Source organism: Schistocerca gregaria, chromosome 7, assembly GCF_023897955.1.
Source record: "Schistocerca gregaria isolate iqSchGreg1 chromosome 7, iqSchGreg1.2, whole genome shotgun sequence".
Classification (NCBI taxonomy): Eukaryota; Metazoa; Arthropoda; class Insecta; order Orthoptera; family Acrididae; genus Schistocerca; species Schistocerca gregaria.
The window spans coordinates 492,815,369-492,836,488 of record NC_064926.1 but is presented as its reverse complement, the minus strand read 5'-3'; the positions used below and the strand labels follow the sequence as shown (position 1 = coordinate 492,836,488).

Below are 21,120 nucleotides of genomic sequence, written 5' to 3'. Positions count from 1 at the left end.
ATTAAAGAATATCGACCGCTCACAAAGCTGAACGCCGACTACGAGATTTTCGCCAGGCTTATGGCGGGCCGTATTAAGACTACTGTGCCGATGATTCTCACCCCAGAACAGACATCGCAGGGGGGAGAAGCCAACATACACATGGCCCCTGGTGACTGCAGGGACTTAATAGCGATCGCCGCTGCTTGCCGTCTGAGCGGCGATCGTCTCCATCGATTTCAATCGCGCCTTTGATAGAGTGCAGCATCACTTCCTCCTACGAGTGATGGTCCGTATGGGATTTCACCCGGGCCTCATTGACACCCTACGGCGTCTTTGGACCGCAGCCAACTCACACGTCCAGGTCAATGGAAGGACGGTAGGACCAGTACCCATCAAGAAGTCTCTACGACAGGGTTGTCCCCTTTCTTCCTACCTTTGTACAATCGCACTCGAACCACTCCTCCGGGGCCTTAACTACTGGCTAACAGGAATCACGCTGCGAGACGTCACCTTTCGCTATAGGGCATACGCTGACGACCTGCTACTGCTGGTTCGTTCCAATGACGAAGTTCAAAGCGTACTAACCTGGATCGAGCGATACGGACAGGCCGCAGGCAGTCTTCTTAACATCAACAAGTGAGCGGCGTTGGATATTGGGTGTGGTCTCGGACCGGAAGCCCTCGCTCCCCTCCCACCAGTTTCTGATCTGCGGTATTTAGGAATCACGTTCGCGGAGGATATACGCAAAACAGCTGCAGCAAACTATCGACGATTACTACAGATCACAAGCGCAATGGTGCGTCAGAACTTGTTCCGGGACTTGAATCAGCTACAACGTGTTGAATACTTGAACCTCTACGTGGCATCAAAGCTTAACTACGTGGCGTAAGTCCTCCCACTACCGCTGTAGATAGGTCGCCGGCTTCAGGCGGCCTTCAGTTACTACGTTTCCGCAGGTCATATCTTTAAAGTACGATACGACACTCTAACTCTCCCAGTGCACAAACGGGGGCTGGGATTGGTCACCATCAGGGCGAGAGCACCTGCCCTTTAGATGAGCAACATGAGGAAACGATGGAAAGGTCAATATACCTCTCTCACGGGTCGTTTACTACAGGTTCTGATGACAGTCTCTCACGTCCCGCCGGTGTTGTTTCAAATGGCTCTGAGCGCTATGGGACTCAACATCTGAGGTCATCAGTCCCCTAGAACTTAGAACTACTTAAACCTAACTAACCTAAGGAAATCACACACATCCATGCCCGAGGCAGGATTCGAAACTGCTACCGTAGCAGTCGTACGGTTCCAGACTGTAGCGCCTAGAACCACTCGGCCACACTGGCCGGCCCCGTCGGTGGTGGTTGCGCACATAGCACCACAGCTGTCCCATGAGTCGACCTTCATTCTTGATTACAGCTAGGTCAGCTCGAACCTCCCCGCCACACGTCCACCAAAGGCGAAAGATTTTATACCAACCTTCTGCTTGCTGTTCCCCATAACGTGGTGGAAAACAAGTACCCTACGGTTCATTGGAAAACTATACACCACAGCTTTCTGTCGTCAACTGTGCATTTGAAGTGGTATCAGATCGCCAACAAAAAATATGTGACACGACAGCGACTTCACACTATTGGACTGGCAGACTCACCGTATTGACCAGATTGTCACCTCTTGGATACATGCGCATCGGCACCCGGAGTTTGGCGACTAACACAGAAGATATTGGCTTTTTACCTCCGGGTAACGCCTGATGTGATTGACCCTCAGACCCTACTCTGTCCAGATGACTCTTACTTTCCGCCGCAAAATATCATGCGCTTGCATGGTTCAAAGGAATTACTATCGCGTATATCTTTAGCGACGGAGAGAAAGAGCAGCTTGATTACTGGTGGTTCCTACAAAATGCTCACAATGCCCTCGAACACACACCGAGAGACCGTACGCTCTTCGCAAATTATTTACGCAGTGTTTTCGTTAAGCCGCGGTTAATGTTCCGTGCCGCATCACACTTATGGCTGGACCACCTGCCTTGTCAGCGATGAGTAAAGGAAGAGACAAGCTACTTCAGGGATTGCTGTTTTTCCTTGAGGCACTAACGAAGCAGAATGTCTTCGTTGCAGATACCCTTAAAAGGCGCTGTTGGAGATATCAGATAACGATGGCGAAGTACCAAACGGAACCAGTTACATTTATTGAAGAACTTTTTTAGCTGGAATTGAATTGGTGATTTACATTTTTTTTACTCTTTGAATGCTACCTTTGTTGTTGTAACGCTCCGTTACTAGAATTATCATTTGTAGAAATTTCCTAAATGTAATCATGTAAAATAAATACATAAATAAAAAAATACAAATATATAAAAAAAGTGAAGGAGTAGTTAGAGGCAACGCCTGTAAAGGATTAGTTCATTCCTCTTTTTTATGACAGAGTGAAAGTGGCGGTGCCAAGCGGGAGTTGATTTGATTTTGTTTATTTTATTTTTGGAGATTAAACAATAAGAAAAAGATGGCAGAGCACATGCCCACGAAAGGCAAAGGTCCCGAGTTCGAATCTCGGTCCGGCACACAGTTTTAATCTGCCAGGAAGTTTCATATCAGCGCCCACTCCGCTTCAGAGTGAAAATCTCATTCTGAAAATCCATTACTGTTGAACTAACAGTTGCCAAGAAATCACTGACAACCGTAAAATACCTAGAAGTTATCGTCTCAAGCGACCTAACGTGGAACGATGACATAAAACTACTTGGAGAGATATTAACACAATGGGCGTTTAATAAGAAATGCAACACATGGTTTTCCTCCGCCAGTTTCGACTGGAACTTCGTAGAATATCCCCGCTTTATCTTCTACAGTTTCACCGAGTTCCGATAGCTGGCGGCGCTAGAAGTAACCTTCAAAATGGCGTCTGGTGTGTTACATGCCATTGAGTTACTTTTGGCGGAAAACCAGAGCATTGTGGATATTCATAGGCGCTTGCACAACGTCTACGGAGACCCAGCAGAGGACAAAAGGACGGCGATTCGTAGGGCGAGGCGCCTGTCATCGTAGTAACAATTCACGTAAACTTATCCGATCTCCTACGTGCCGACCGGTCGCACACACCTCTGACCTCTGCAATGTTGGAACCTGCAGACACTCTCATTCTAAGTGATCGACGGATGGCAGTCAAACACCTCGCTGTACAACTGAACGTCTCTGATGGCAGTGCTGACACACTCGTCTACCGATAGGGTACTCTGTCCACTGGGTTCCTAGCTGCCTAACAGGAGACAGTAAAGAGCAACGAAAGACCATCTGTGCCGAATTTCTTGCTCGTTACGAGACCGATCGTGACAGTTTTTGGTCGAACATCATCACAGGCGATGAAATGTGGGTTAATCGTTTCGAACCGGAAACAAAACAGCAATCCATGGAGTGGTCTCACACCACTTCTCCACCGAAGAAAAAGTTCTAAGTTGCCCCCTCAGCCGGTAACGAAATACGATGGCCTTCTGGGGCTCTGAAAAGGTTATTCTGTTTGATGTTCTCCTACATGGTGCAACTATGAACTAACAAATGTATTGCACTACCTTTAGGAAATTGAAGAAACGACTTCAGCGTGTACCTAGGCACAAAAATGCAAACGAACTTCTCCTTCTCCTTGACAATGCAAGGTTCGACAGAAGCCTGCGCACCTGACAGGAGCTCAGTAAACTTCATTGGTCTGTTCTCCCTTGTGTACGCAGCAGCTCTGATCTCGCACTTTCCGACTTCACCTATTTGGTCTAATGAATGATACCCCCGTAGGAAGCGTTACGTAGACGACGGGGAGGTTACTGACGCTGCAAGACGTTAATTTCGACTTCGACCAGCAGGGTAGTACCATGCGGGCATACCGGACCCCCGTAAGGTGACGTAAGGCCGTCGCGTTGAATAGAGATTGTGTTGAAAAATGGAGCTTTGTAGCCTAAAGAGTGGGGAATAATATGATGTATTTGAATCGTGACTAAAACCAATCTGCTTTCTTTCAGAAAACAAAGTACTGCTTTACTTATTGAACGTCCCTCGTAATTCATCCCCAAGAGAAATGGCTCGTAAGACACTCGTTCCACCACACTCGAGCACTATTCTCTGGTCTGCGATCGTAACCCAATTGGATTAATACGAGAGGGAATTGAAAAATAAGGTTCCCCTGTCAACTGTGGTAACAGTTGTGTGTGAAAGGATATAAAAGAGAATGGGACATTAAAGATAAGACTTATCTTTATGTTTCTACATAATTCACAAGTACATTGAGACATTTGTCATACCGCTTTATAAGCTTCAAAAAGCCTTCCAGGAAAAAATCAGGGCGTTGCATACTGAAGAAGCGTTGTACGGCTTGCTTGACGTCAGCACTGCTGCCAAATCGCCTTCCGCCGAGTCTTCTTTAAAGCAGGAAACAGATGGAATTCACGTGGTGCGAGATCCGGACTGTAAGGCGGATTGTGTAGGCGCTTCCAACCAAGAGTTGCAATATGGTTTTGCGTTGCCGTCGCCGTGCGTGGCCTCGCATTGTCATCCAACAGCTGAACGCCAGATCTGAGAAGGCCAGACCGATTTTTCAGAATCACCCCTTTCAGTTTCAACAGGGTGGCACAGTACAGCGCAGCATTGATGGTTGCATCCTCCAGAAAGTCCAGCAGCAAAACTCCTTTGGCGTCCCAGAAAACGGTGAGTAGCACTTTACCTGCAGACGGAGTGCTTCTGAACTTCTTTCGGACGGGTGATGACGGATTTTTCCACTCCATGGATGCGGCCTTAGATTCGGGCGTGTAATGGTGGAGCCACGTTTCATCCCCCGTCACAGTCCAAAACAGAAGGTGATTGCCAGATTCATTGTAACGCACGAGCTATTCCAGGCTGAACGCCATGCGTTGTTCCACGTGTGTCGGGGTCCGTTGGCGGGGCACCTATCTTGCTGACAACTTCCTGTATCGAAGAATGTCCTGGATGATCTTGTGAGGTCGCTCATGTCCGATTCCAAGTTCTGCCGCTACTCCATCGACGGTGATAGGCCGGTTCGCTTTAATCATGTCATCCACCTTCCTGATATGTGCATCTGTAGTGGCCGTGCGCGTCCGTCCAGGTCTCGGTATGTCGTGCACTTGCTGACGTCCAACACTGAATTGCTGGCACCATCTCGGCACCATTTGCCTCGACATCACACCTGACCCATACACGTCAACAAGGCGGGTATGAATTTCTGTGCCTGATACTGCACGTGCCCATTCACAGCGGATAACAGCTCTCACTTCCGCCTCTGACCACGACTCCAAACGCACCTTCTCTCCACAGCTCCGGGCAAAGACTGAGCGGCTGGCCTCCGCTTTGCGCAGGCACTGCGACAGCGCCATCTGCTTGATCGCGGTCGATCTCTACCCAATGGTGTATCGGTGTCTTGCACGTGCGCGCTCACCTGCCGTGTAGTCTTCCGCCTATATCACACAACTCTGCCCAGAGTCGACAGGGGAACCTTATTTTCCAACTCCCCCTCGTAGGAGAGGTAGGAAAGATCAAATGAAGAGCGGTGCGTCTCGTCATGGGGTCCTTTACTCGGCGGGAGAGCCTTACGAAAATGATCAATAAAACTCCCGTGCCAGGCACTGCAAGAGCGGCGATGTACACAACGGAGAGAGTCACTGTTGAATAACAGAGATCACACGTTCAAAAATAAGTCGTACGGCATTTTACATCCTCCCAAATACACTTCGCGAAATGACCACGGTGAGAAAATTAGAGAAATTGGAGTTCAGACACACAGTCGTTCTTTCCACGAACTATTCGGAATGATGCAGGAAAGGGGGAACATTTTAGTGGAGTCACTCACTGTAAAGTGGCTGACGGGTGCGTGTATGTAGACCTGCCAGCAGCGAAACCACATAACAGTCACCCTACACTAAGCAGTCACATTAATGTGACTACAGCCTATGCTCGACGTCAACGTACAGCAACCACTCAAAGACGACAGGTGGCTCACTAGCAGTAGGTATATAAAGCATGTCAGGGGGACGCGGGAAACACTGCAGTTGTTGTAATGCTGAAACGGAGCGATTTATCTGACATACAGGAGGGCTTGATCATTGGCTTTCGGGCCTGGGGTGGAAGCATTTGCTGCCGTAGTTAAAGTGCACTGTGCAGGGCAAAATGGCGCTATCTAGAACCGGTGCAGAGTCAACTGTGGTGCATCACGGGTCATAGATGACAGGACTGAACTACGGTTTCACAGATATGTTGAGCAGCTGACCACCCAGATGAACCAAGGGGCAACCAACAGCAACAGTGTCTCCTCGAAGACCGTACAGTGAACGTTGCTGCGTAAGGCTCTCCGCAGCGGGTGCCTGGTTCATGCATCCATACTGACTGCTGTTCGCCGGCGGCGAAGGTTGGAATTTGCAAGACAATACCGCAGCTACGCAACTGGAAGTCCACTACATCTATATCTACACCTACCTTTATATTCCGCAAGCCACCCAACAGTGTGTGGTGGAGGGCACTTAACGTGCCACTGTCATTACCTCCCTTTCCTGTTCCAGTCACGTATGGTTCCCGGGAAGAACGAATGCCGGAAAGCCTCCGTGCGCGCTCGAATCTCTCTAATTTTACATTCGTGATCTCCTCGGGAGGTATAAGGGGAAGCAATATATTCGATACCTCATCCAGAAACGCACCCTCTCGAAACCTGGACAGCAAGCTACACCGCGATGCATAGCGCCTCTCTTGCAGAGTCTGCCACTTGAGTTTGCTAAACATCTCCGTAACGCTATCACGCTTACCAAATAACCCTGTGACGAAACGCGCCGTTCTTCTTTGGATCTTCTCTATCTCCTCCGTCAACCCGACCTGGTACGGATCCCACACTGATGAGCAATACTCTAGTACAGGTCGAGCGAGGTGTTTTGTAAGCCACCTCCTTTGTTGATGGACTACATTTTCTAAGGACTCTCCCAATGAATCTCAACCTGGTACCCGCCTTACCAACAATTAATTTTATATGATCATTCCACTTCAAATCGTTCCGCCCGCATACTCCTAGATATTTTACAGAAATAACTGCTACGATTGTTTGTTACGCTATCATATAATCATACAATGAAGGATCCTTCTTTCTATGTATTCGCAATACATTACATTTACATTACATTTCATACTACTGAGCAGTGACACGTGGCCTTTTTGGATGTATCACGTTTAATGCTCCATCAGACAGATGGTCATTGGCGTGTAAGGCGTGAAACGTGGGATGATAGTTTTGTGAACATGGCCTGTAAACGAGTTGTTACCAAACATACAGACGCACTGCATTATACATGGAAAGTACTCACATCAACGAGTTTGAGTCATAGGATGGGTCTAATCTCACAAATATTAGATCAGTGAAAGCAAAATTTTTCATGTACTGTGTGAGGATATGGGACCCGACTTTTTTGTACTTCCGTCACTCGCGATGGCTCACTGGGACAGTGTATCGTATGATACATTCCAAACAAGGCTACATATGCACACTGTTCTTGAAACATAAAAAAAACTAGAAAGTCAAACACTATTTTGAAACTAATGTTTTAAACTAGAGCATAACTTGGTGATAACTTGATAAATCCCCCTGCAGGTGAAAGTACCAACCAAATTTTAAAATTAATGCAGGAAATTTTCTCTTGTAGAAGAAATAACAACTACTGATTACTGAAAATGTTTGTAACTGCTGATGGAAGTTGCTCTGTCTTACAACATAAAAGCTATTTTGGATCATTTATAGGCAAGAAGAAGAAAATATATACAATTGACTTGCAACAGTAACTGAAGATCAAATTTGAAAACAGGTAACTTCATTACTTACGGGCAGAAATACAAGATAAATATTCGATGCTCAGCGGAAAACTCAACGAAGATTAATACGATTTGCTATATTCTATTTCTGAGACACCAAATTTTCTTAGCAGTCACTGTAATAAACAGCGAATATCATACAAAAATTAACGTGAAACGTGAAATGATGGGGTAGATCTATCTGATTCTGATTTGAGAAGTTGTGTAGCGGACTACAAGCTCATCCATCCTATTAATTTTTCGTAACTATATTTTATTCCGATAATTAATTACTATATTAATGGTCAACTTTATCAATAAATTGTTTGCGAATTTAAAATAATTTTTCTAATTACCATACTAGATTCTCACTCTGCAACGAAGTGTGGACTTGTATGAAACTTCCTGGCAGATTATAACTGGGTGGCAGTCCGGGACTCGAAACCAGTACTACGCCCTTCGTGGGCAAATGTTCTATCGAGTGAGCTATTTTTATTTGTGTTTGCTAAAAGTCCTTTTTGGGCTGAAATACAATGAATTGCAACGTTGTTCAAGTACTGATGTAGAGCTTAACCTTTAATTGACACACCGTTCTAACAATTTACAACAAATAAGGAAGTAATTAATTAAAAAGGTGCTAAATACCAGTGTACATTTTATATCCCTAAGAACATAATTTCCTTAAACAACGTAAACAGATTTTAACTTCTGCTTGCAGAATATTTTCTCTGTACTATGTTGATATGTTGTCTGAACTGATTTATTGCTGTAAATGAGAGAAATTAAGCAGCAGAATTACAATAATTTCAACAGAATGTGTTTTCCTGAAGTAAAAATGTCAGGCTAGAACTCTGATATTTATTTTATTGATATGCATTATTTGTTCAAATTTTTTTCGTGAAAATTATTTGTCCACATTCTTATTAAAGTGTATAAAAAAGTCGATTTGGGTGTAGAACTTGAAACATAATTTTGATCGCTTTCACACAGACATAAAAACCATAATTACACCAACCAATACTTTTATTCTGTCGCGTTCTCATTTGTAGTACCAAAACTACCTGTATTTTAAATGATCTTCTTTCTGATTTTACACAATTCTTTCCAACTGTCTTTTCCTCCAGGTAATTGTAATAATTACTTGAATGCGAGCTGTTTATCGTCGTTTGCAGTTCTTAACCTGTCACGAATATCACTCGCAGACCATTGTGCAGTGACGGTTTCCGTCTGACCCCCCAGATGAGACCTTGATCTGCAATGTTGCTAAACACTATTCATGACCCGCCTTAGCAACTTTACTTTCGTCAGTACATTCGCATTTACCCGCAAAGGCAAAGATTCCGATTTCGATCCAGTCGCAGCACACAGTTTTAATCTGCCAAGAAGTTTCACATATTCTAATTAATAATACTAATAGATTTTCACTGTAATCCCACTAACTTTGCACTTCAGCTGCGTCACACAAACCAACGTTTTCAATTGCAGCTCCGTGAAAAACTTCACATATATTGAGAGCGCTGGAAACGAAATAAGTTTAGGAACCGTTGTTGTAAACAGCAGTAGTAATTGTAAATGTGTTTAACGTGTGGCAAGCATCGTGTCCGGCGCTGTGCTGGAACCAGTCGCTACATAACACAGGCTGCGACCACTGGGTGATACCCTGGCTCGTTGCACGAGTCAAGCAGTGGAGTATTGGTTTTAGCCAATAAACGAGCTAAAGGAGCGTTATCAAGATGTCCGGTAAAATCGTTGCATCATTTAATACTTGGGTGGTGTGTAGGCAGCACAGGATACTGTAACAGACACTGGTATGTGCTCTTGTATTTTTCTAGATGAAGTAACCGTACGTCTTCTCAGCAGCTTATAGATCTCTGAATAAGAGGTTTACGTACATTCTCACACAGCTGTCCTAAGTTATGGTTTGGTAGGTAAAGAACGGTCCAGTAGTTAGTGTGTTGGAACCGCCTGGTACTCGATTTCTCCGCACACCAGGCAGGCCGTGCGGGCAGCCGCATCGCCAGGAGGAAGTGGGCATATGGCTTCGGACGCCGGGCTGTTTCCTTGCATGGCCGGGGCTGTTTATCACGGAGGTACACGTCGGCTTCACAGCGTCTGGGAGGCGACAACCTCGCCGACAGGCAATGTGTCTGTTGCAGTAAGAAGCGCTGCCAACAGGGCACCGTTTTGCCACATCAGGTCACGTGCGCTAGCAGCGCCAAACGGATGCCTACCCTGCTTGGCTATTTAGGGCACTGATGGACTGTGCTAACTTAGTTAAGCTCTGCGCATCAAGTCAGCAATACCAGAAGTTCCTGTCCTGCAGCAAGAGCAATTTAGTGTCAGTGCTCCAAGCAGCAGACTAGTTAATACTGATCTTCACCAACGGTACATCAGTCACCATACGCAGGCACTATCGACCCAGTAACGTCCCAGGACTTCACACCGACGCCTATCACGCCGTGTAGGCACATAACAGACGGTGTTACAGGATAGATATATCTGTTGCACGAGGTCTGTTCAAAAAATTCCGGAATTTTGTCCACAACATTTTTCTGAGTTTACCTTCAGTTATTGTGCATGGTCTCCTTAGAAACACTCCACAATTAATAGACCGCTCCCAACGCCGTTTCCACTTCCAGAAGCAGTGTTTGTACGACTCTTGCTGGATCGCGCGAAGCACTGTCTGCGAATTTTACTTGACCTCGTCTATCGTTGCAAATCTTCGTCCTTTCAACGGCGTTTTCAACTTCAGAAATAAAAGAAAGCTCGCAGGGACCAGGTGTGGAGTGTATGGAGGATGATGCAGCACAATGATTTCGTCTTTTGTGCAGTAGTCATGTACCAAGAGAGATGAAAGTGTGCGTGCATTATAGTGATGCAAGAGCAAATGGTTCAAATGGTTCAAATGGCCCTGAGCACTAGGGGACTTAACATCTTATGTCATCAGTTCCCTAGAACTTAGAACTACTTAAACCTAACTAACCTAAAGACATCAGACACATTCATGCCCGAGGCAGGATTCGAATCTGCGACCGTAGCGGTCGCACGATTCCAGACTGAAGCGCCTTGAACCGCTCGGCCACACCGGCCGGCTCAGGCAGTTTCCTTCTCACATTTTCTCGATGGCGTCGCAAGACGTCCGGATAGTACCATCGAAGCCGGCCGGAGTGGCAGTGCGGTTCTAGGCGCTACAGTCTGTAACCAAGCGACCGCTACGGTCGCAGGTTCGAATCCTTCCTCGGTCATGGATGTGTGTGATGTCCTTAGGTTAGTTAGGTTTAATTAGTTCGAAGTTCTAGGCGACTGATGATCTCAAAAGTTAAGTCCCATAGTGCTCAGAGCCATTTGAACCATTAGAAACTGCCTGAAATGTGACGAGACAATCGTGGCCCTTGCATCACGATAACCCACCCACACTTTCATCTCTCTTGGTGCGTGGCTACTGCACAAAAGACGAAATCGTTGAGCTGCATCATCCTCCATACTCTCCATTCCTGGTCCCTGCGAGCTTTCTTTTATTTCTGAAGTTGAAAACGCCATTGAAAGGACGAAGATTTGCAACGACAGACGTACCATCGATTAACAGTTTGTCCCTGTGGCACGAATTCTTGAAGAACTATTCGTTCAAAGTCAGAGAAAACTACCAGCATAGCGTTGACATTTGACCGGACCTGATGAGATTCTTTTGTCTTGGAGAACCCATCTCGGCTGTGAATATAGAACCTTGGTCTCAAATCCCATGTCTCATCACCAGTTATGATTCTCTTAAGGAACACCTCATTTGCGCGATCAAGAAGCTCTTCAAAGATTGCGAGGCGCAGGTCTTTCTGGTCTTGACTCGTGAGTCTTGGGACGAACTTTGTGGCAGCACGATGCATTCCAAAATGCTGTGTCAGGATTTAATGACATGATAAAACTGAAATGTTACGTTCTTCTGCAATCTCTCGGACAGTCAGTCGTTGATTGGTGCGCATAATTTCGTTGACGTTCTCTACACGAGCGTCGTCGGTAGACGTCGAAGGGCGTCCTGAACGAGGGTCATATTTAAGTTCCGTCGGGCCATTTTTAGACCGCGTGAACCATTCGTAACACTGAGTATGGCTTAAGCACTCATATCCGTAGACTTACTGCATCGTTTAGTATGTCTCCGTGAAGGATTTCTCGAGTTTCACGCAAAATGCGTTGCTCCTCTAACTGTCGAGCACAGACTACAACAGCTAGTGACTGAAGCATTCTAAAAGCGTCGGTAGATGCACTACCATTACTTTGGAAGCTTTCAGTTTTAGTTTGTCCACAACTCTGTGAGCACGTGACACCTACACTAAAATTAGAAATGCTAAATGGTTTAATGATTTTCTCGGACAGCTTTTCGAGATCGCTTCTAACTCGTCTGTACGGCTAAAACCGATACTCCAACTGCCAAAGTCCGAAGAATGCCTGGAGCATCATGCAGCGATGGCAGCCTGCCTTCAGGGGTACTGGTTTCCTCCCAGCATCAGACACGCTCTGTATGTGAGATGGCTGCAGGATTGTCAGAGCGAGGCCACATATCACACAAATAAGAAAGTGAGAGGGAGAGTCGTACCTGGACTTCCAGCCCGTGGTAGGCGACGATGAGGCCGAGCAGGATGACGGTCGACACGGAGATGAGAGTCTTGAGCGCCGTCGAGTAGAAGGACGCCTGCAACACAGCGCAACCCGCCTGTAAAAACACGGCGAGGCCGACGCTGAGTGATGGTCTGGCTGCCCTGTGGCGCGCGCGGCTTGCTCAGCGGGTGAGGGGAGCAGAGGCCCGGCATGCACTGCCCTTGCGGCGTGGCTCACATGCACGCAAGCGGCGGCGGCGGCGGCTGCATGCCTCCTCTGCGGGGTGCGGCTCACCAACGCTTCCAAACTGCTCACTACCTGCAGCTCCGTGGACGTTCTTTTCAAGGCCAGTAGGATCAGACTTGCGAAACTCTAATGAGTAACCATGCTGTGAAAAGACTGACTAAATGCTAAATATGAAGCACGATTTATATGAGACAGAAGCCCAAGTATTTAAAAAAGGCAAGGTAAGGCGACGGCCAGTGTGGCCGAGCGGTTCTAAGGCGCTTCAGTCTGGAACCGCGCGACCACTACGATCGCAGGTTGCAATCCTGCCTCGGGCATGAATGTGTGTGATGTCCGTAGGTTAGTTAGGTTTAAGTATTTCTAGGTTCTAGGGGACTGATAACCTCAGATGTTAAGTCGCATAGTGCTCAGAGCCATTTTTACCAAGGTAAGAAAGCAGAAGGAACTGGAAACGTGGTTATGGAGGAAAGTAGAGGGTGTTTACTGGGCAGACGGGATAAGGAACAAGGTGTTCAGCAGACTAGATGGGACGTGGAGGACAGAAACCTCTTGGACACAGTAATGAAAAGGAAGAAAAAAATGCTTAGGGCTCATCCTGAAAAGACAGTGCTTACTCCGGCAAGAAGCTGAAGGGATGGTAAAAGGAAAGAGAGGCGCAGGAAAAATAAGACATCAACTTACAGTAAGCGTTGTGTAAGAAAATGATTGCTATATGGAAGTGAACTGAAGAGAAAACCATGTGGCAGGGAGAGCTGTAGAAGTACTGTGTTCGGACCTCCACAAGTTAGACAACTACTGATGATGACGATGGTGATGCTGTGAAACAAGAACAAAGATATAGCCAAATAAGTCGATTCGAAAGTGCAAATCTTTTAACGTACGTCGCATCAATGTTTGCTTCTGCGTATCATTTGACACTGCGTTGCTTCATCACATTCCTTGTAACATGCTTGGATCCTCCTCGGTATGCTGTCTAGAAGAGGGTTGTGATGTTACTACTGGGGTTTGTCTCTCTCGTCGACGAAAATCATTCTTATAAAAACCATTTTACTAATGAAGTCAAACACGTAATTATCCTGCTGACAGTTTATCCCTAAGGCATGTAATACTATCTGTGCGAATTTCGTGAATCAACTGCTTTAAAAAATTGGTATATGATTTACCATTGCTTCATATTTTGTCTCAAATACTTGTTCGTCTCTTCTGTCGGCCTCCGGTTGTGAAGGTCATGTATTATTTTGTCAATACACAGAGTGTCCCAGAAATGCTGCGATGAACTTCAAGGGGAGGAGGGCAGGCCTCAAAGATTGAGAACAGCATAGCAACACATGGCCGCAGACGTTGCCATACACTGCTAGGTGGTGCACACGAGGGTACTGGAAAGGAAGAATGCGAATATTTCCTGATTCGAGCTCTAGTCAGAGTAGGAGCAGCATGGGGCGGTGTATTAACGGTGAACTTGCTCTTAATGTGTGGAATAACAGAGCGCACTGGACGAGCCCTTAGGTGCATTTATAGAGGAAGCTTCCCAGAAAGCATCAACCGCACACAAAAGTTTTCAGTGGTCATGAGCCACACTCATGCAACACGTTTTAAAAGAGTAAACCGCCAGTTGACTGTGTATTTCTTCATGTGTCTTTTGTACTATCCAGATTTTGGTTTTTATGCCATTACAGGTAGTTGCATGTTGTTGTTGTTGCTGTGGTCTTCAGTCCTGAGACTGGTTTGATGCAGCTCTCCATGCTACTCTATTCTGTGCAAGCTTCTTTATCTCCCCGTACCTACTGCAACCTACATCCTTCTGAATCTGCTTAGTGTATTCATCTCTTGGTCTCTCTCTACGATTTTTACCCTCCACCCTGCCCTCCAATACTAAACTGATGATCCCTTGATGCCTCAGAACATGTCCTACCAACCGATCCCTTCGTCTAGTCAAGTTGTGCCACAAATTTCTCTTCTCCCCAATTCTATTCAATACCTCCTCATTAGTTATGTGATCTACCCACTTAATCTTCAGCATTCTTCTATAGCACCACATTTTGAAAGCTTCTATTTTCTTCTTGTCCAAACTATTTATCGTCCATGTTTCACTTCCATACATGGCTACACTCCATACAAATACTTTCAGAAACGACTTCCTGACACTTAAATCTATACTCGAGGTTAACAAATTTCTATTCTTCAGAAACGCTTTCCTTGCCATTGCCATTCTACATTTTATATCCTCTCTACTTCGACCATCATCAGTTATTTTGCTCCCCAAATAGCAAAACTCCTTTACTACTTTAAGTGTCTCATTTCCGAGTCTAATTCCCTCGGCATCACCCGAATTAATTCTACTACATTCCATTATCATCGTTTTGCTTTTAGATTAGATTAGATTAGATTAATACTTGTTCTATAGATCATGAATACGACACTTCGTAATGATGTGGAACGTGTCAGGTTAATAAAAGATGTCTGTACAAGAAATTACATTACACAAAATATTGCATGATACTAATGATTAAGTTTTTTTTTATTTTTTTTACTTAGTTTATATCTAAAAATTCAGCCAATGAGTAGAAGGAGTTGTCATCTAGAAATTCTTTTAATTTATTTTTAAATGTTAGTTGGCTATCTGTCAGGCTTTTGATGCTGTTTGGTAGGTGCCCAAAGACTTTTGTGGCAGCATAATTTACCCCTTTCTGTGCCAAAGTCAGATTTAACCCTGCATAGTGAAGATCATCCTTTCTCCTGGTGTTATAGGTATGCACACTGCTATTACTTTTGAATTGGGTTGGAGTATTATCAACAAATTTCATAAGGGAATATATATACTGTGAGGTTACTGTGAGGACCCCTAGATCCTTAAATAGATGTCTGCAGGATGACCGTGGGTGGGCTCCAGCAATTATTCTGATTACACGTTTTTGTGCAATGAATACTTTTCTACTCAACGATGAATTACCCCAGAATATGATGCCATACGAAAGCAGTGAATGAAAGTAGGCATAGTAAGCTAATTTACTGAGATTCTTATCACCAAAATTTGCAATAACCCTAATAGCATACGTAGCTGAACTCAGACGTTTCAGCAGACCATCAATGTGTTGCTTCCAGTTTAACCTCTCATCAATGGACACACCTAAAAATTTTGAAAATTCTACCTTAGCTACAGACTTCTGTTCAAATTCTATATTTATTACTGGAGTTGTGCCATTTACTGTACGTAACTGTATATACTGTGTTTTATCAAAATTTAAAGAGAGTCCGTTTGCTGAGAACCACTTAATAATTTTGTGAAAAACATCATTTACAATTACATCACTTAGTTATTCGTTTTTGGATGTTATTACTATACTTGTATCATCAGCAAAAAGAACTAACTTTGCATCTTCATCAATGTGGAATGGTAAGTCATTAATGTATATCAAGAACAGTAAAGGACCTAAGACCGAACCCTGTGGGACCCCGTGCTTGATAGCACCCCAGTTTGAGGAATCAGCTGTTGTTTTAACATTACACGAACCACTTATTTCAACTTTCTGCATTCTTCCAGTTAAGTATGAATTAAACCATTTGTGCACTGCCCCACTCAAACCATAATGATTTAGCTTATCTAAAAGAATTCCATGATTCACACAATCAAAGGCCTTTGAGAGATCACAAAAAATACCAATGGGTGATGTCCGGTCATTCAGAGCATTTAATATTTGATCATTGAAAGTATATATAGCATTTTCTGTTGAAAAGCCTTTCTGAAAACCAAACTGACATTTTGTTAGTACTTTATTTTTACAAATATGGGAGGCTACTCTTGAATACATTACTTTCTCAAAAATTTTTGATAGAGCTGTCAGAAGAGAGATTGGGCGGTAGTTGTTGACATCCGACGTATCCCCCTTTTTATGCAATGGTTTTACAATGGCATATTTCAGTCTATCAGGGAAAACACCCTGCTCCAAAGAGCTATTACATACGTGGCTGAGAATCCTACTTATCTGTGGGGAACAAGCTTTAAGTACTTTGCTGGAAATGCCATCAATTCCGTAAGAGCTTTTACTTTTCAGTGAGTTTATTATTTTACTGATTTCAGAGGGAGAGGTTGGTGGAATTACAGTTGTTTCAAACTGCACAGGTATGGCCTCTTCTATTAATAGCCTTGCCTCTTCTAGTGAAGATCTAGATCCTATTTTCTCCACAACATTTAAAAAATGATTATTCAAAATATTTTCAATTTCTGATTGTTTGTTAGTGCACTTGTCATTCAGTTTTATTGCACTAAAGTCTTCCTGTGCTCTTGGTTGCCCTGTTTCCCTTTCAATAATATTCCAAATTGCTTTAATTTTATTATCAGAGTTACTGATCTCAGACATGATACACATGCTTCTGGACTTTTTAATAACTTTTCTTAGTACCGCACAATAGTTTTTATAATATTGAACAATTTCGGGGTCAGTACTCCCTCTTGCTGTTAGATACAGTTCTCTTTTACGGTTGCAAGATATTCTTATTCCTTTAGTTAGCCAAGGTTTTTTATATGTTTTCTTGGAATTATGTTTAACTATTTTCTTGGGAAAACAATTTTCAAATACCCTTAAAAATGTATTGTGAAATAAGTTATATTTCAAGTTTGCATCGGGTTCCTTATACACTTCATCCCAGTCTAGCTGCTGTAGGCTTTCCCTAAAGTTTGCAATATTTATATTGTTAATTGAATGCACTGCTTTGAAAGTCTGATTTATTATACTGCATGGAGCTATGTCATGTACTGTAACAAGCTGTGCACTATGATCTGAAAGACCATTCTCAACAGGATAAGCATTTATGTCCTTAAACTTATCTTGGTCTATAAAAAAGTTATCTATCAATGTACTGCTGTTCTTTGTTATCCGAGTAGGAAAATCAATGATGGAGCTCAAATTGAAAGAACTGAGTAATACTAAAAGGTCATTCTTCCTATTACACTCTTTCAGGGAATCAACACTGAAATCCCCACAAATGATAATTTTCTTCCCCCTGTCTGACAGATAGCACAACAAAGCATCCAAGTTTTCTAGAAATAGCTGGAAATTCCCTGAGGGGGACCTATACACTGTTACAATTATGAAAGTGCCATCATTTAGTTTAAGTTCAGTGGCACATGCTTCCATATGTTGCTCTACACAAAATTTTTTAGTTTCTAAATTTTTTGCACTGTGGAAGCTTTTGACATATATGGCAACTCCTCCTCTCATCATATTATCTCTACTTACATGTGCAGCTAATTTGTACCCATTGATGCTAACCTTTTGCATATCAGTGACAATGTGATGCTCAGACAGGCATAGTATATCTATTACATTCTTGGTTTCTATATCTTCTAAACAAAGCAGAAGCTCATCAATTTTATTCTTCAATCCCCCAATATTTTGATGAAATATACTAACAGTATTTTACACTTTACTTTTGTGAGTATCTTGAACTTTTTTAACATCTTTAGTACTTTTATTCTTCAATCCCCCAATATTTTGATGAAATATACTAACATTATTTTTCACTTTACTTTTGTGAGTATCTTGAACTTTTTTAACATCCTTAGTACTTGCCTGGCTGAGTTTCCCACTGGACACTGATCTTACACTAAAAAAGAGTTTCCACCATGAGATGTAGTTCCTCCCCCCTTTAAATTTCCTGCTATCAGCCCAGCCAGTTTACCCTTCCCCTTCTTGTTGAGGTGTAGGCCATGTCTAGTATAGTCCCACCTACAGAGTGAATCAACAGGAACCACACCAATGTGTGACCCTGCACCAGATCCAAGTAGCCGTTCCAACTCCAAATTAAATTTGTTAATGTTCATCTTATATCTCCTTTCAAGACACTGTCCATTCCGTTCAACTGCTCTTTCAAGTCCTTTGCTGTCTCTGACAGAATTAAAATGTCATCGGCGAACCTCAAAGTTTTTACTTCTTCTCCATGCATTTTAATACCTACTCCGAATTTTTCTTTTGTTTCCTACACTTCTTGCTCAATATACACGACTGGCTCTCCAAAGCCTGTCAGTAGTACTAATGTAATGTTATCTACTCTGGGGCCTTGTTTCGACTCAGGTCTTTCAGTGCTCTGTAAAACTCTTCACGCACTATCATATCTCACATTTCATGTTCATCTACATCCTCTTCCATTTCCATATTATTGTCCTCAAGTAAATCGCCCTTGTATAGGCTCTCTATGTACTTCTTCCACCTTTTTGCTTTCCCTTCTTTGCTTAGTACTGGGTTTCCATCTGAGCTCTTGATATTCATACAAGTGGTTCTCTTTTCTCCAAAGGTCTCTTTAATTTTCCTGTAGGCACTATCTATCTTACCCCCTGATGAGACAAGCCTCTACATCCTTACATTTGTTCTCTAGCCATTCCTGCTGAGCCAATTTGCACTTCCTGTCGATCTCATTTTTGAGACAGTTGTATTCCTTTTTGCTTGCTTCATTTACTGCCTTTTTAAATTTTCTTCTTTCATCAGTTAAGTTCAATATTTCTTCTGTTACACAAGGATTTCTAGCAGCTCTCGACTTTTTACTTACTTGGTCCTCTGCTGCCTTCACTACTTCATTCCTCAAAGCTACCTATTCTTCTTCTACTGTATCTATTTCCCCCATTCCTGTCAATCGTTCCCTTACGCTTTCCTTGAAACTATGTACAACCTCTGGTTCTTTCAGTTTATCCAGGTCCCATCTCCTTAAATTCCAACCTTTTTGCAGTTTTTTCGGTTTTAATCTACAGTTCATAGCCAATAGATTGTGGTCAGAGTCCACATCTGCCCCTGGAAATGTCTTACAATTTAAAACCTGGTTCCTAAATCTCTGTCTTACCATTATATAATCTATCTGAAACCTGTCAGTATCTCCAGTCTTCTTCCATGTATACAACCTTCTTTTATGATTCTTGAATCAAGTGTTAGCTATGATTAAGTTGTGCTCTGTGCAAAATTCTGCCAGACGGCTTCCTCTTTCATTTCTTCCTCCAATCCATATTCACCTACTACGTTTCCTACTCTCCCTTTTCCTACTACCGAATTCCAGTCACCCATGACTATTAAATTTTCGTCTCCCTTCACTATCTGAATAATTTCTTTTATTTCATCATACATTTCTTCAATTTCTTCGTCATCTGCAGAGCTAGTTGGCATATAAACTTGTACTACTATGGTAGGCGTGGACTTCGTGTCTATCTTGGCCACAATAATGCTTTCGCTATGCTGTTTGTTGTAGCTTACCCGCACTGCTATTTTTTATTCATTATTAAACCTACTTCGGCATTACCCCTATTTGATTTTGTATTTATAACCCTGTATTCAGCTGACCAAAAGTCTTGTTCTTCCTGCCACCGAATTTCACTCATTTCCACTATATCTAACTTTAACCTATCTATTTCCCTTTTTAAATTATCAAGAACAATGCCAAAACTTCTTAGACCATTATTATGTCATACCTGTTAACGCAGTCCAAAGCAGGTAAACAAGATTAACACGTCTTTAAGATGTAACTGCCAAAGAAAGTCATTTGTTAGTCTTGTTTACTTGCTTGTGACTGCCTTAACAGACATGACATAATAATGGACTATCAACGTTTAGCATTGTACTTGATAATGGTATAAAAGCCGAAATCTAGATAGTAGACATCAGTAATACACAGTCAAATGGCAGTTACCCTTATAAAAACCGCACCACAGTTTGTCTGCATGTCTGCATCGAAATTTGTACGAGTACGGGTCATTAAGAATATGAGGGCACTTCAGTCACCACAATGAGTATTTTTGGGCATTAGAAAACCCCCCACAGCTAACAGCACCACGCAAAACAACATCACATCACAGTAAATGTGTGGGCGAGTTTGGTCAGCGACTGTTCATCGGGCTGTGCTACCTTTTACTATCCCACTTGACCGCAGCGAATTGTCAGACCTTTCTGGACCAAGTTCTTCCCGTATCGCTTGAAGATGTCCCAGAACATTTGAGGCGCAGCATGTGGTTCCAACATGATGGGGCGTCTGCTAATTTTGGACTGCTTGTTCGTAGGCATTTGAACAGGACATTCCCGCATCGATAAACTGGGCGTGGTGGACCACGTTCACTGGATTTATCGATCCTTGATTTCTTTCTGTGGAGAGCTGTTAAGTCTCACGTATCGCGATTCTGTGCGGCCTGAAACGGATCTCGTCTGAAGAATCGTCTCTGCAGCTGCTACAGTCAAAGAGAGTGTGAGTGTGAGAGTGTCCGGCAGTCAATGCTTCCTCCGTGTCTGGCATGCGTGGCGTCTAACGGTGCAAACTTCGAGCGGGTATTGTAGCATTAAAGCTGTATTTATCTTGTACACCATGTGTAGGCGCAGTGGTTAGCAAATTGGACTCGCATTTGGGAGGACGACGGTTCAATCCCGCGTCCGGTCATCCTGATTTAGGTTTTCCGTGATTTCCCGAAATCGCTCCAGGCAAATACCGGGATGTCGCTCTTCCGATTTGAATC

The 21,120-nt window shown here is 43.5% G+C and overlaps 1 protein-coding gene across 1 annotated transcript in view; it reads right to left on the bottom strand.

Moving 5' to 3' along the window:
- The window catches only part of LOC126281356 (small conductance calcium-activated potassium channel protein), a 1,755,063-nt gene that overhangs the window by 219,823 nt on the left and 1,514,120 nt on the right, over positions 1-21,120 (bottom strand). The window contains exon 5 of the mRNA XM_049980265.1: positions 12,391-12,486. Within this exon, the coding sequence (XP_049836222.1) occupies positions 12,391-12,486 (96 nt within the window). The remainder of the gene's footprint in view (positions 1-12,390; positions 12,487-21,120) is intronic.